The sequence below is a fragment of the Scardinius erythrophthalmus genome, assembly GCF_964197995.2.
Source record: "Scardinius erythrophthalmus genome assembly, chromosome: 22".
NCBI lineage: Eukaryota > Metazoa > Chordata > Actinopteri > Cypriniformes > Leuciscidae > Scardinius > Scardinius erythrophthalmus.
Genome location: NC_138242.1, coordinates 15,367,890 through 15,384,674, shown reverse-complemented (window position 1 = coordinate 15,384,674; position 16,785 = coordinate 15,367,890). Strand labels below are relative to the sequence as shown.

At 40.2% G+C, this 16,785-nt stretch overlaps 1 protein-coding gene across 1 annotated transcript; it reads left to right on the top strand.

Moving 5' to 3' along the window:
• Positions 1-10,681: 10,681 nt before the first annotated feature.
• Positions 10,682-12,095, top strand: prlh2 (prolactin releasing hormone 2; the record flags this gene model as incomplete). Its single annotated transcript, XM_081352645.1, has 2 exons — positions 10,682-10,847; positions 11,908-12,095. 2 exons carry the CDS (start codon positions 10,682-10,684, stop codon positions 12,093-12,095), a joined length of 354 nt encoding a protein of 117 aa, XP_081208771.1.
• Between the last annotated feature and the right edge of the window lie 4,690 nt (positions 12,096-16,785).

The following is a 16,785-nucleotide window of genomic DNA, read 5'->3' as shown; positions in this document are numbered from 1 at the left end:
CGGCCGCGCGCGCTTTCCACACGTTTTTAGAAGCAATATGTGAACGGCCAGAGTACCCTTGGCCAAATTACAATATTTTTGTCATCCTTGATGAAATTCTTCTGACGCGTGGTGTCTGTTGGTGACGTTCGCCATTTTTAATTAATTTATGTTTAATGGACGCTCGAGTAGTCGATTGTTTCCGACAGCGTCGACTAGTGGTTGAAGTAGTCGATCTATCGACTACTCGACTAGTCTGTGCAAGCCCTAGTGTGCAGACTCTTCTGTAGGCCTTTCTGTAGATGTGGAATCCTGCAACTTATATTGCAGCCATAAAGCATACAAGTATAAATGAAGTAAAGTTATTTATGCACTTGCAGGTAGGCTAGTTCCTCCATATGACAGTTATCTGAGAGGGTTTATTCACTGTCCAGTGCAATGGAAACAAATGGACATTACAAAGTCTTATACTTTCTTTCCTTTGGAGAGTTAGAAAATGTCTACTTACTGCACATATTTCAGCTACCACTTTCTTGGGAACAGATACAAGTGTTGGTGTATTATGTAAAAGTGCTCAAAAGAGGAAAACACAATGTCATTACAATGAACTACACTCGGGAAAAATGTGATCAATAACTCACTATTTTTACATATTTTGAGGAGAAAAGCTGAGCGCGCTCTTTGGCCACGCTGAGCAGCCAATAGCAGCGTTGCTGATCAATGTTTCTACTATCGATACATATCCCCTTTTAAACTTCGCATGAACACGCAATTATCTCAGATAACTCAATCCAGCGATACTAATCATATCCGGAAAGTGTGTTCGAAGAATTGAGTTAGCGAGATCATGATTCGCATGATGATATCATCCTGGATGTGTCATTTGATCTCGGATGTAATAAGCAACGTACGAAGAACGGGCCCCTGATGTTACAAGCCTAGAAACTATTCATTTAAGCAATCAGCATTCAAGTTACTTAATATGCTGGACATTTACCTGTGCAGTGACTAATAATATTGCACCAATTATTATGCTGTGTCCACATTAATCAAGACAGAAGAATGAGTCAGAATAAAAATAGCTGCATTCTCAAAGATTGTGTATAAGTAATAAAAGTTATCAAAAATCTAATCAGGTGTGTTTAAAATGCACCACTAAACTGCATACTGATTCTGGCCTTCGCAATAATTGTCTCTGCAAGTCATGCCTGCTCACACACACATACACACCCACACTGGTTAGACACACGTGATTGCTCATTGAACAGTTTGTGAGGGTGGCTGCTAGTCTGGACTTTATCGCAGAGAAAACTACAGTTGATCAATGCTTGTATCAACCCACTCTCTGTGTAGGCTAAGATTTACACCCCAAATGTCCCTAAAACAGCACGGGGTGAATGGGAATGATTGAAGTTGCTGTCTCTTTTGGGGTGAAACATCTTAATAAATCTGTCAAACACACAGTCTCAATGAAAGCCACACAGCTAGAAAAAGTCCATTCACTCACTTCATAGCTTAGTTTAGTAATAAGGTTAGGTTTAGATGAACTAATAAGAGAGGGTTTGTTTAGATATTGGCATGTTTCAATGACTAAAAAAATGAATTGTATGAAAACAAATCAACTTGCGATTGTTACATTTAAAACTAGATATATTCATATACAAGCTTGAAATGATAAAACTGATAGATGATTCCAGTTACACTTTAAAATAAGCTCTCTCGGATGTTAACATTAGTAAAGCATTATCTAACATGCATTATCTAACATGAACTAGTAATATATATATTTTATAATCAATATATTTTCATAGCATGTATTATATATAGCATTTAAACAAACAAAATAAATACATGAACAAATAAAGATGTATCCAAATGTAATTAAAAACATCAAGTTACCATATAACTATATTGCCAAAAGTATTGGGACACCCTTCCAAATCAGTGAATTCAGGTTTTCCAATCACTTCCATGGCCACAGTTGTATAAATTCAACTGCTTCTACAAACATTTGTGAAAGAATAGGTTGCTCTCTGGAGCTCAGTGAATTTGAGCATGGTACCGTGATAGGTTGCCACCTGTGCAATAATTCCATTTGTGCAATTTCCTCACTACTACATATTCCAAGATCAACTATTAGTGGTATTATAACAAAGTGGAAGCAATTGGGAACAATAGCAACTCAGCCACAAAGTGGTAGGCCACATAAAATCACAGAGAGGGGTCAGCGCATGCTGAGGCACACAATGCGCAGAAGTCTCCAAATTTCTGCAGAATCAATAGCTACAGACCTCCAAACCTCGTGTGGCCTTCAGGTTAGCTCAAGAACAGTGCGTAGAGAGCTTCATGGAATGGGTTTCCATGGCCAAGCAGCCGCATCCAAGCCTTACATCACCAAGTGCAATGCAAAGCGTCGGATGCAGTGGTGTAAAGCACGCCACCACTGGACTCTAGAGCAGTGGAGATGTGTTCTCTGGAGTGACGAATCACGCTTCTCTATCTGGCAATCCGATGGACGAGTCTAGGTTTAAAGGTTGCCAGGAGAACGGTACTTGCCTGACTGCATTATGCCAAGTGTAAAGTTTGGTGGAGGAGGGATTATGGTGTGGGGTTGTTTTCCAGAGGTTGGGCTTGGCCCCTTAGTTCCAGTGAAAGGAACTCTTAATCCTTAAGCATACCAAGACATTTTGGACAATTTCATGCTCCAAACTTTGTTTGGGGATTGCCCCTTCCTGTTCCAACATGACTGTGCACCAGTGCACAAAGTAAAGTCCATAAATATATGGATGAGCAAATTTGGTGTGGAGGAACTTGACTGGCCTGCACATGGTCCTGACCTTAACCCGATAGAACACCTTTGGGATGAATTAGAGTAGAGACTGCGAGCCAGGCCTTCTCGTCCAACATCAGTGCCTGACCTCACAAATGCGCTTCTAGAAGAATGGTCAAAAATCCCCATAAAGACACTCCTAAACCTTGTGGAAAGCCTTCCCAGATGAGTTGAAGCTGTTATAGCTGCAAAGGGTGGGCCAACTCCATATTAAACCCTACAAATTAAGAATGGGATATCATTAAAGTTCATGTGCAAGTAAAGGCAGACATCCCAAAACATTTGGCAATATACTGTTTGTTACTCAATGGGACTGTATGGATTCATTTACATTTACATTTACATTTATTCATTTAGCAGACGCTTTTATCCAAAGCGACTTACAAATGAGAACAATAGAAGCAGTTAAACTAACAGTAGGACAACAATATGCAAGTGCTATGACCCTTCTCAGTTTAATCTAACGCAGAATTATTTTATTTGTTTCTATAGAACAGAATAGAATAGAGTACTAGAGAAAGTGTTAGTATTACTGGATCAAGTGCTGTCGAAAAAGAAGTGTCTTCAGCCGTTTCTTGAAAGTGGCTATGGACTCAGCAGCTCTGGTTGAGTTAGGCAGATCATTCCACCAGCAGGGAACAGTCATGGTAAAGGTCCGAGAAAGAGATTTTGTGCCTCTTGGCACCACAAGACGTCGTTCACTTGCAGAGCGCAAGTTCCTAGATGGCACGTAAGTCTGAAGTAAAGAGTTAAAGTAAAAGGGAGCAGAACCAGTGGTTGTTCTGTAGGCAAACGTCAGTGACTTGAATTTGATGCGAGCGGCAACTGGCAACCAGTGCAATTTTGTGAGGAGAGGAGTGACGTGTGCCCTTTTCGGCTCGTTAAAGACCACTCTAGCTGCAGCGTTCTGGATTAGTTGCAGAGGTTTGACTGTGCAAGCTGGAAGACCAGCAAGGAGAGCGTTACAATAGTCAAGTCTGGATAAAACAAGTGCTTGGACAAGGAGTTGAGTAGCATGTTCTGATAGGAAGGGCCTGATTCTACTAATGTTGTACAAGGCAAATCTACATGACCGGGCAGTTATAGCAATGTGGTCTGTGAAGTTCAATTGATCATCAATTACCACACCAAGGTTTCTGGCTGACCTAGATGGAGTTATGGATGACGAGCCTAGCGTAATGGTGAAGTTGTGGTGAAGTGTTGGGTTGGCCGGGACCACGAGTAGCTCTGTCTTCGCAAGGTTTAGTTCAAGGTGGTGGTCCTTCATCCAGCCAGAAATGTCTGTCAGGCAGGCTGAGATACGATCAGCTACCGTCGGATCGTCAGGCTGGAATGAGAGGTAGAGTTGTGTGTCATCAGCGTAGCAGTGATAGGAAAAGCCATGTTTCTGAATCACAGATCCTAGTGATGTCATGTAGATGGAGAAGAGAAGTGGTCCAAGCACTGAGCCCTGAGGCACTCCAGTAGCTAGATGTTGTGTCTTAGACACCTCACCCCTCCACGATACCCTAAAGTACCTACCTGAGAGGTAAGACTTGAACCATTGGAGTGCGGTTCCCGAGATGCCCTTCATCTTTAGGATTGACAGGAGGATCTGGTGGTTAACTGTGTCAAAGGCAGCAGACAGATCCAGCAGGATGAGAACTGAGGATTTGGAGGCTGCTCTTGCCAGTCTTAGAGCTTCAATTACTGAGAGCAGGGCCGTCTCAGTTGAGTGTCCGCATTTGAAACCAGACTGATTGTTGTCCAAGAGGTTGTTCTGTGTAAGGAAGGAAGAGATCTGGTTGAAAACAACTCGTTCAAGTGTTTTCGCGACGAATGGAAGGATAGATACCGGTCTGTAATTTTCCAGATGTGCTGGATTTAGACTGGGTTTCTTAAGCAGTGGGGTTACACGAGCCTGCTTAAATGCTGTGGGAAAGGTACCAGTTTGAAGAGAGGTGTTTATGATGTGTGTGAGTGTGGGTACAACCGAGGATGAAATGGCTTGAAGTAGGTTAGTGGGAATAGGATCAAGCGGACAGATGGTAGGGCGATTGGAAAGGAGGAGATTGGAGACTTCTGCCTCTGCAAGTAGAGAGAAGGAGGGTAGAGAGTGTGTGTTAGTTGGTAAAATGTGTGTGTCAGTTTGTGTATTGGTAAATTGGCCGCTGATGGAGGTTGTTTTATTTATAAAGAATGTAGCAAAATCGTCAGCTGTTAGTGTTGATGAAGGAGGAGGAGGAGGGTTGAGAAGAGGGGAGAAGGTTTTGAAAAGCATGCGAAAGTCTGAAGAATTGTTAATTTTGTTGTGATAGTAAGTCATTTTAGCAGTAGAGATATTAGTAGAGAAGGAAGAGAGGAGGGACTGATAAAGACCAAGGTCAGTAGGATCTTTCGATTTGCGCCACTTCCTCTCTGCACCCCTGAGTTCCGAACGATATTCACGGAGAACATCAGATAACCAGGGGGCAGAGGGTGTGGCGCGGGCTGGCCTGGAGGAAAGGGGGCAGAAGTTGTCCAAGCAGGATGTTAAAGTGGAGAAAAGAGTATCAGTTGCGCTGTTAGTATCTAGTGTTGAAAGCTGATCAGGTGGAGGAAGTGTGGATGAGACCAGAGAGGATAGGCGAGAGGGTGACAGTGAGCGTAGGTTTCGCCGAAAGGTGACCTGTGGAGGAGTGCGTGTTGTGTTCTGTGGCAGGTTGATGTTGAGAGTGAGGAGGAAGTGATCTGAGGTTTGCAGTGGAGTGACCAGTGTATGGTCAGTGGAGCAGTAGCGTGTGTAGATAAGGTCCAATTTATTACCTGATTTGTGAGTAGCCGCAGTAGATACTCGCTTGAGGTCGAATGAGGCGAGCAGAGTGTGGAAATCAGCAGCCTGAGGCTTTTCTAGGTGGATGTTGAAGTCTCCAAGAACTATGAGAGGAGTACCATCTTCAGGGAAGGATGAGAGTAGCACATCAAGCTCTTCCAAGAAACTGCCAAGCTGTCCTGGGGGACGATATACAACTACAAAATGGATTTTAATAGGGCTAGTGATAGTAATTGAATGTGATTCAAATGAGCGGTTGTCACACAGAGGTGGTAAATGATCAAATTTCCAATCGTTTGAGATGAGCAGACCAGTACCACCACCCCTACCAGTCAGGCGAGGGGTGTGTGAGAAAGTGAATTTAGTGGAGAGGGCAGCCGGTGTTGCAGTGTCCTCTGGTCTGATCCAGGTCTCAGTCAGGGCCAGTAGACTGAGACCCAAATGACTAGAAATAGATGTAATGAAATCAGCTTTGTTTACAGCGGACTGGCAATTCCAGAGACCAATAAGAAAAGAGAATATAGTACTAGAAGACACCGGAAAAGTATGCAGGTTGTTAGGACTGGACTGCCTCTGACGTGTGACATTAGATTTACGTGTGTTAGTAATAGTAGGGATTTGAAAACACATAGTGTAAGAGGGGTAACAAACAGACAGATCAGATGAAATGTTGTGTAGAAGAGAACGGAAAAAAAAAAAACAAGAAAATTAATACTCAAGTGCCTTGTCGGTGTCCTTGCTCGGTGGAGTCGCACAGGTAGAGTCGTTGGTCTTTACACTCTTCGGTCTTCACACGATGAGGGCTTCACACGAGGGCTGCCGCGACCGCGGTGCACTGACCTATTTTATACACGCCTAATACCTCTTCTTTGAATACAGCCGGTCCCGCCCTCAGACTGATGATCTCTCCTGTTGTTCGACTGCTTCTTCTAATGAAAAGTGGATTCCATCCAAATTGGATGTAATAAATGTTATTGTGGTAGTCAATCATAACATATTTACTTGAAAAACAATCCTTTCCTGGTTATAATCTCAGATTGTTCTGGTGTCCACATATATAAAATTTTCAGTAATTAAATAGGTTAACAGGGGGGCATGACCATACATTTCATAAGCAAATATTTGTCAGTCTTGTTTTTAGATGATGGTGTAATATGGCAAATAATTAGAAGAATGCAGGTGTTAACGGAATTATATTAATACTAGGCTGTGGTTCTTGAAATCAACAATAATCAGCCATGAAAGCTACTCAAACTTCAGTGGCTGTTTTAGGACCTGTAAGCACAAAAGACACACCGTGATCAAATGGGAGCAGAGGATATTTTTAAAGGGGGGGTGAAATGCTCATTTTCACTCAGGGCCCTATTTTAACGATCTGAAACGCAAGTGTCAAAGCGCAAAGCGCAAGTAACTTTGTGGGCGGGTCTTGGCGCTGTTGCTATTTTCCCGGCGGGATAAATGACTCTTGCGCCAGGCGCAAATCTAAAATGGGTTGGTCTGAAGCAGCTTCATTATTCATAGGTGTGGTTTGGGCGTAACGTGAAATAAACCAATCAGAGCGTCATCTCACATTCCCTTTAAGAGCAGGCGCGTTTGTTCTAAAGCGGATTCCTATTATAACGGCGGATTTGCCAGGAGCGCGCCAGGAGCGGTTCACAGCCAAGGAGAGCAACGCTCTCGTCAGGGACGTTGGGGATGGAGAAACACACCCAAATTAACTTCGGTTAAAAAGGCGTATGATAATTTGGGTAAATGTGTAAGCTAGATGTATGCTTTTATAATAAATTGTCTATCTATCTATCTATCTATCTATCTATCTATCTATCTATCTATCTATCTATCTATCTATCTATCTATCTATCTATCTATCTATCTATCTATCTATCTATCTATCGTAATAATGTATGATTTGCAAAAATGAAAACTGCTGCTTCTGTGTAGATGAGAGAATCAAAGTGTATGCGCGTTGTGCACACGCTACATTGATTATGGCCAAGCATGCGCCCTTAAAATAGCATATGAATAACATGTGCAATGCGTCACTGACTTTAAACTATTTTTTCCTGGTTATTTGTGCAATTGTTTTCTAAACCTGCAAAATAGCATGAAGGAACGTTTGCGCTGGAACACACCTCCTTTTTTTGCGCTGAACCGCCCAATTAGCGCAAGTTCATTCCCTAGTTTAACGACGTGCTTCTGTGGAGGGAAAAACGGGCTTTGCGCGGGTGCAAAATAGGAATGATACATGCGTCGGTGAACAAAGTTAATTGCGCTGGGTGCAAGATAGGGCCCTCAATCTCCTGTTAATCTTGAGTACCTATAGAGTAATATTGCATCCTTCATATCTCCAAAAAGTCTTTTGTTTTATTATATTTTTAATTGAAAGATTGGCTGTACCGAGTCTTTCCAGAAAAAAACGAGCGGCTGGGGGCGGGCCGTGTGGGCGAAGCTAAAGCTGTGCTAACGCGCCGAGCTAACAACACACAGAGACATTTGTTCAACAGTTTTACTCACCGTTCCAACGCACGACCGCAAACCTTTATCATTGTGACTGCTCGATCCTGCTCGATCCTTAAGCATTAGACGATCTGGGCTTTGTTTATAAAACAATCATCGTCGAAATGCAGGGAACAACAGTCTTACACAACGTTTATGCTCAGGAAAACAAACTCCATCCACGGGTGCCTTAACGCCGGGTTCTTTGGGAATCTGTGCAGGGTTGTCTTGCCCTGGCAACTAAAAACACACTTCTTTGGTGACATTGACTTCCCAAAAGCCGGGCAGGGCGCTTTGATGGCGAACTGCTTTCACTCTCTTGCTCTGTTTTACGAGTGCGCGCGCGCCCGCGATCTTACCGGAGAAGTGCCCTTAGGACCCATATAAGGAAATTCCGCCCTCTCTTACGTCAGACAGAGCCATACTCGAAAAAAACTTTCCGAAACTTGTGACAAACCGGAAGGACAATTTTTGGAACAAAAATACTCCTTCAAACGTACAACTTAACTTTTGAAACTTTGACCATGTTTAGCATGGGAATCCAACTCTTTAACAGTGTAAAAAACTCAGTATGCATGAAACAGTAATTCACCCCCCCTTTAAGTTATCACACCATATAGCTCGGATTTGATCAAATGTGTCCTCAAAATGCAATTGTTTACAATGTTATATATGCATTATTCACAATAATGAACATGCTAAATAATATCAGAAAAAAACAAAAAACAAACAAAAAAAAAACACAGTAAGTAAGTAAAACACAGTTATTGGAACATCAGCTCATCTCTAGCATCTCATTGGATGCATACTCTAGAAAAGAGGATTTTATTTGTGGTGCATCTGTTTGTTTTGGGGACATCTCATATTTGTAATATCATTATGGTAATAAATGCTGATGGATTTAGGCCTTATTATGATATGATGATTAATATATGATGAGCCAAAACATTATGACCACCTGCCTAAAATGCGCTGCGTGCTCCCATGTGGGCTCTACAAGAGCTCTAGGGCCTCATTTTCCAGAAGTGAAATCTATAAATTGCAAATGATCTTGAAATTGTGCGCAGATGAATGGTTTCAGATCTCCGACCTTGTAAATGCCTCATTAATATCATTAACACAAAAGAGCAACAGCCAACGTCCATCATCTACTTGAGTATGGTGAGTGGCAAGAATTGTTTGGATTTTCAAATACCTGCAGTTCTCCGACTCTGTGACTGTGCTTGCTTAGACCCTGACGTGCTGCTAAGCACATTTCCACGTCAAACACCATTTTTATAAATATGAATGTTGGCGTGGATTTTAGCGTTTTATAAATGAAGGAATTAAAGGATATGCTTCCTGTAGGTTTCGAGGTGGAGACTCCACCTTGTTCAAACTTGTTGGTCCAACACATCCCACAGATTCTCAAATGGATTGAGATCTAGGGAATTTGAAGGCCAGGGCAACACATCTTCATCATGTTCCTCAAACCATTTTTGAACAATGTGTGTAGTGTGACAGGATGCATTATTTTGCTGAAAGATGCCACTACCACCAAGGAACACCATTGCCATGAAAGGGTATACCTAGGCTGAAACAATGTCTAGGTGGCAATTGTCAAGTTTATGTCCCTCATGAATGGCCAGACTCAGGGTTTCCCAGCAGAACATTGCCCAGAACATCAAACTCCCTCTACCTGGCTTGATGTTGACCCACAGTGCATCTTGGTGCCTTCACTCACCCAGGAAAAAATGGCCAGTTTGTGGTTCTCGGACCACTGTTGGTAAATTCTCACTACTGCTGAGTAGTTTGAATCGAACTTTAACTATTTAAAGGAATAATTCACTCATAAAATTAAAATAATTGGTTTCTGTTGGAGCTTTCAAATTCGAAATCTCAGTCAACAAGTGCCATTTGATGTTTTTTTTTTTTTTTTTTTTTTTTTTAGTTAATGTGTGTGTCAGAGATCTGCTGATGAAGTGCGTCAGAATGTGTCTGATTCACAAATGGACGAGTTCGCTCATCGCTCTTTCACTGCGGTGGGTCCAAGTCAAGGGATCAAAGCAGTGGAGATGCTGATGGGGGATTAGAAGAGGAGGAGGAGGAGAGGAAAAAGGGGGGAAGTGGGAGGTGTGCGTGTGTAAGGAGGAATGTCCTGCAAGATTGACGTGATCTAATCCATTTTGTGACAGACTCCTTGCGATATATAAGCAGGACATCTTCACATTCCTGAATTACTTGGACTCTGACCCCAGAACACAGGTGTTACTGAAGAGCAAACGTCCAAAGACACATGTAAGTTCAACAACTCTTTCTGACTGAATCAATAGAGGTAGCTATTAAGTAAAAATGTGTATGGTGATTTCTAAAGTTAATTTCTCAACAGAAATTTGATTAAAGTTACTACTGCACAAAATGTGCAGTTTCTACCTGATCTGACCCTTAAAATTACTTTCAATGTTGTGATAGTTGATCAGTCACAAAATATTTCTTACTTGAATTAACCGTAGTATACATACTATGCAGGTAATTTAATAAAATACAAGTTTTGTGCTTACTGCCATAGCTCTTTGTGTCGTGCAGTGCCCTGTCTCAGACTCAGCATGCTGCCCGCCGCCTTCACTCGGCCCGTGACGAAGTGCCTGATTGGCTCGCGCTTGGGGACCGTCGCTTTCCTGCTTCTGTTAGTTCTGTCCTCCACTGAATCCTCTGCACACGGCACCACAGTCGAGCACGACCTCCACATCGTCCACAACGTTGATAACAGAAGTAAGTTTTTTTCTTCTCGATCAGTTTTTTTCATTGTGGTGAATTTATTATTCATTGTATTCACCTAACAGCTTTAAGAGACTTGAATAACATTGGATGGCAGATAGATATGCACGCAATGTCAGTCAGTGAAGCAGCTTTCAGACGTTCATGGATTTAAAAAAATATTCATAAAAGGCTACATAATATACATTCGTAATGCATTAAAATGCACTGTGTAATCAGTTAGGCTATATCTTTTCATAAATAATTGTAATCACTGTCATAATATTATCATGTACATTGTATGCAACGTAAAAGAACATCTTAAGGTTACCATTAAATAAAATGGATGAAAAAAGATCAGTGACACTAACAGCATTTTTGCGCCTGTATATGTTATAGTTCATGACATTATATTTCATTAACTGGTATAATGTTAATATGCCAACCTGCTTGAATTGCTTAAATCTGCTTTGTGACTTTAAAATACAAAATAATGATTAATAATGCAGATGGTAAAATAGATGGCCAGCGCTTCCTCAAAAATGTCCTTCAATGAAGCATAGCTACCAAACATAAGGAGACTTATTTTTGATTACAAAATATTTTACTTTAAAATATAGGCTACACTTTGGCTGTAAACTATGTGGAAATAAATACAGTTTATAATCAGTTTATAGCCTATATGTACAGTGTTTTACAGTCAAATTACAAGTATAGTTTTGATTTGAATAAAACCAGTTAATTAAAGACACATTGTTTAGGTTGCCAAAAAAAAAAAAAAAAAAAAATCAATGTACTTAGAGGATTCTATGCATTCTAAAATGTTGAAATTTGGTGTTGCTTATTTGTTTTAATGCATTTTATAACTGTGCATTACAAGAACATAAAACTGATCATAAGACATTGAATGTGTTTAAATAATGTATTACTACGATATTTCTGGTTGTTATATATAACAGTGAAACTGGAATTAGATTAATTTTTGACAACAAAAAGACAAACACGATTTGTTATATGCATGCATACGCTAAATATACACTTTAATAGTGACATTTGTCTAAACCTGCCCCATCAGGTCCAGAGATCGACCCGTTCTGGTATGTGGGTCGCGGTGTGAGACCCATCGGGCGGTTTGGAAAGAGACAGAGCGGAGGTGATCTGGAGCCGGTGGTCAAATCTCTGGAGCTCCTATTGAACACTCTCAGGAATAAAGAGAGCTTGCGGAACGCGCTGGCACAAGAGGAGTCAGACTGGTTACCGTGAGATCTACTACCTACAGCAACCTGTTGCCTGTAATATTCCAATGTGTTTTAGTGTGTATAACTAATCACAGTTTTATCATTCTCTCCGTGGCTGTGTGCCTCTCAATATTCATTTCAAATAAACTGACTGGCAGGTGAAAATATCTGTACATATTACATATGCAATCTATATTAATAAATAAATGTACAAATGTATGTATATGTTTTCCTCTTATTAGTAGTTTACTGTAATAGATTATGCAAACTACTGCTCCACAATTAAATTAAAATATAATCTACCAAAGAAAAGCAAACATCTGCGAATCTCTTCAGGAATGCAAACTTTATTCATATTTATTTGAACACTGCTTGTGTCAGAACAAATTTGGCACATGAGAATTCATTGGCTTTTTTCTTTTCGCTACAGAATATTTTCTCCATACTCCCCATTAAAACTTTGTGGTTAAATTACACAGAGGACATTCTGATAAGAGGCAGGCTAATGCCTTTTCATTCATGACAAACCCAAAATACACTTGAAAAGACTACGATATTTCATTTCTTGTCTTTTTATACCTCATTCAAATGTAAATATGCATTCGATTTTTCAAATAGAAAAATACACGACACTGTAGGACATTTTCAATTGTTTGACTGTGCTTTTCATGGGATATTTTACATCTATTAGAAACGTGATACATGCTTTTATACACTAACATTGCCATAGACAACAACAAGGAGCAGGACCCGTTTAAGAGCATGAATGCTGAATAGCTCCCCTGTAGAGAGAATGGAATGGAGAAGACAAAGTTTGGGATGATGGTGCAAATTGTATATGGCATGCTAGTTTATTCTCCATTGGCTCAAAAAAAAAGACAGTTCTATGGAATATCTCAAGATAACTAAAGATCAATCTTTCATGCTTCTGTGATTTCTCTGAGCTAAAAGGGCCAATTTGTGTAACTGAACACACATCACAGCACAGACATCATCTTAGTCACTCACTAAGACAATATGATGCACAGCTGTAATTCTGCATAAAAAGGTGGATATCCCTGCTTTATAAAATGCTCAAAAAGAAGAATTACTCATTACTGTCAGATTTCTAATGTGAATCACATTTTTTTACCTTGCCCAGTGGCAAATGTAAGCTAATGTGATTTGTATTGTGGTACAAATGTCCAGGCTAAATAGCATTATAACAAACATAAAGATTATCTCTGTGAGAACATAATGCTGTGATCAAACACACTGGTGGTTTGGCTTATCATAAGCGTGAAGTTGTAACACTGTGCTATTGCAGCATTTTGCTAAATGTTATATTTACTATTGCTATGGATTATCAATTGCAAACCAATCCGCACCACAGAAACATTGCAGAATGTTTTAGAATGTCCAAAATGACATTTTAAGTATATACATGATTTTCTAGGTGAGCAGTGCTCTAAGAATAACAACTGGGGTTTTCAGATTAATAAATGAATAAGTCAACAAGGCCATAACCCTTGTGGATGTATTACCGGAGTGCTTCTCATGGAGATAGCAGTGATTTGATGTTCAAACTCAAGAGATCAATAGATATCTGAGGTTGATTAATTAAAACATAAGTATGAATACACAGGGGGTTTATGATTCACGCAAACACACTCAAAAACTCATTATATGGCAAGGTGGTCGAGTGCTTTCAAATAGTACTTGACTCTTATTTTTAGGAAAATAAAATAAAGGCTAAATTATACATTTCACAGTTGTTTTAGATGCTGAATGCAGTTTTTATACAGCACCTCAAAGGAACAACTCCAAAAGTGACCATCCGAAAAAGAAACCTGAGATATTTGCACCAGATACGAGCAGAACAGAAACATGACGATGAAAAACAAACAGGTCCTGCAGATATTTTGTGTTTACTTTCACATAGACATTTCACACATTTAAAACTTTCACCAAATGTGCTCCAGCTTCTTTGCAAAACAAAATCATAATGAAATAAAGGTCACATTGGTCATCCCGAGAGGTCTTTTTCTAGTCACATTGCCGACATACAGATTTCAAACATGTACAACACTCAGCAAACGTTAGAAAAAGAGGTGACGTCCAAGATTTTTAACATTTACAATTGTTCATTGTTACACATACAGTAATTACATGAGTTTAAATCTACAATTACAACCCTCTGTGATGGTTCATTGTAGGAGTTTGGTCTCCATTAAGGCAGAGAGAGAGAGAGAGAGAGAGAGAGAGAGAGAGAGAGAGAGAGAGAGAGAGAGAGAGAGAGAGAGAGAGAGAGAGAGAGAGAGAGAGAGAGAGAGAGAGAGAGAGAGAGAGAGAGAGAGAGAGAGAGAGAGAGAGTCAGGTCCCCTGGTAACCGGAGGTGTTGAGCTCCAGGGTTTGGTAGAGTTCTTGGGGTCAGAATTTATATCAACCCTACATAGGTTGAAGGACCAGAAGTTAGATCAAGGCACTGGTGTGGAACAGCCTGATGGTCCTAGCAGTCACAAGTGGTGTGATATTGAGCAATGTAGCTTATCTGAGGATCACAGAGGTCACGTCCTCTTCTCATGGCCTCATAGAGCTCACCAGCGGCTCAGATTTGACTTCCGTTTCTGTGTAGAAGAAATTCAAAACACACTCTTAGAAAACAATTATCTTCATGGAAATCCATTTTCATAATGATATTTTAGCTTAATGTGCAGATGTGTTCAACACTTAGCTCTCTTAGCCCTGGACGAAAATGTACTTTTGGATAATCTAATTACATGAATCTTGAATAAGCTGTTCCTGTGACTGTTACAGCCAATAGAAGGAAATTTAAAGGGATAGTTCACGCAAAAAAATTAAACCCTTACATCATCGGTAACACTTTACAGCTGGGTTCTTCAACCTTGCTCCTGGAGATCTACCTTCCTGCAGACTTCAGTTCGGCCCTGTCCCAAAAGGCACCCTAAACACTTACGGTCTTTCTACGAGTCCCACATTTTCGCTTAGACTGTCGGGTAGAAGTCTGCCGCAGAGCTTGTTTCAGTGCGCATACATTTTTGCTGCCTAGTATTTTCCTATAATTTTTGCCTAGGATCTTCTCAGTCTGGCAACCATGTGCACACACTCTCTCTGCGCTACAAAAAAGTGCTGATGATCTGACAACACCGACAAACATATATGTTAGAGTTTAGCGATGTTCGTTGTGAAGTTTTGCTCGAATTAAAGTTTCTGTTCTTTCATGAGCAATTTGATTCTAGTAAGAACCTTCTCTGTGACGAACTATTATAAATCCGAACATGATTCTTGACCTTAGTGACATGTGAAATGGCTGTTACTGCATTATCCCTTTTGATAATTATGCAATTAAGGGTAAATATATATTTTAGCAAAATAATGGTGATTACCATTTTAACCATTATCGGTCTGCCCTATTGCAAGCACCCTTCTGAAATTGATAAACAGGACAGTGGCCCAGTAGTGCATAACACAACAGAAACAAGCCACAACAACGGAAACAAGCCACATCGCAACGAAATCGTCTCAACACAACAGAAACAAGCCACAACACAACGGAAACAAGCCACAACACAACAGAAACAAGCCACAACACATGGAAACAAGCCACAACACAACAGAAACAAGCCACAACACAACGGAAACAAGCCACAACACAACAGAAACAAGCCACAATACAACAGAAAAAAGCCACAACACAACGGAAACAAGCCACAATACAACAGAAACAAGCCACAACACAACAGAAACAAGCCACAACACAACAGAAACAAGCCACAACACAACTGAAACAAGCCACAATACAACGGAAACAAGCCACAACACATGGAAACAAGCCACAATACAACAGAAAAAAGCCACAACACAACGGAAACAAACCACAATACAACAGAAACAAGCCACAACACAACAGAAACAAGCCACAACACAACAGAAACAAGCCACAACACAACTGAAACAAGTCACAACACAACAGAAACAAGCCACAACACATGGAAACAAGCCACAATACAACAGAAAAAAGCCACAACACAACGGAAACAAACCACAATACAACAGAAACAAGCCACAACACAACGGAAACAAGCCACAATACAACGGAAACAAGCCACAACACAACGGAAACAAGCCACAACACAAAAGAAACAAGCCACAACACAACAGAAATGCTCCCTCTCCCTTTCTAGGCCACTATAGAGGGGTATACCAGAGGTAATGGTCTAACGAAATCCAAATTTTGGACATTTTACTGTAGTACCCTTTTTAAAAAAAAAAAACATTAGCCAAGTCATTTATATAGCTATGCGAATTTAAAGTGTCATTTAAAAAAGCCTGGTACGGTAAAAACTGTTTAAAATTAGACCATTACCTCTATTATGAACCCCAAATTTAGTATGAACCCCTAACAGCATTGTGAAATGAATTCAACAGTAATATGTGCCAAGTTCCAGGGTTAGAAACTGTTAAAAAATTGGATGTAAATATAGAAAAAAATAGAAAAGGCACCATGAAATGGGCTGAATGCGCAAAACAATGATAATGTATTGCTCCAAAAAAGAAATTGCAAGGGTTCATATATAAAAATATATTGGATATCAAAATTTGGATTTCATTAGATCATTACAACCTGCATTAAATCCCTCAGCTCATTCAACTCTAACAGCGCTTAATTAAAAAAGACAAAGCGCCGCATTTATGTATATATATATTTATATATA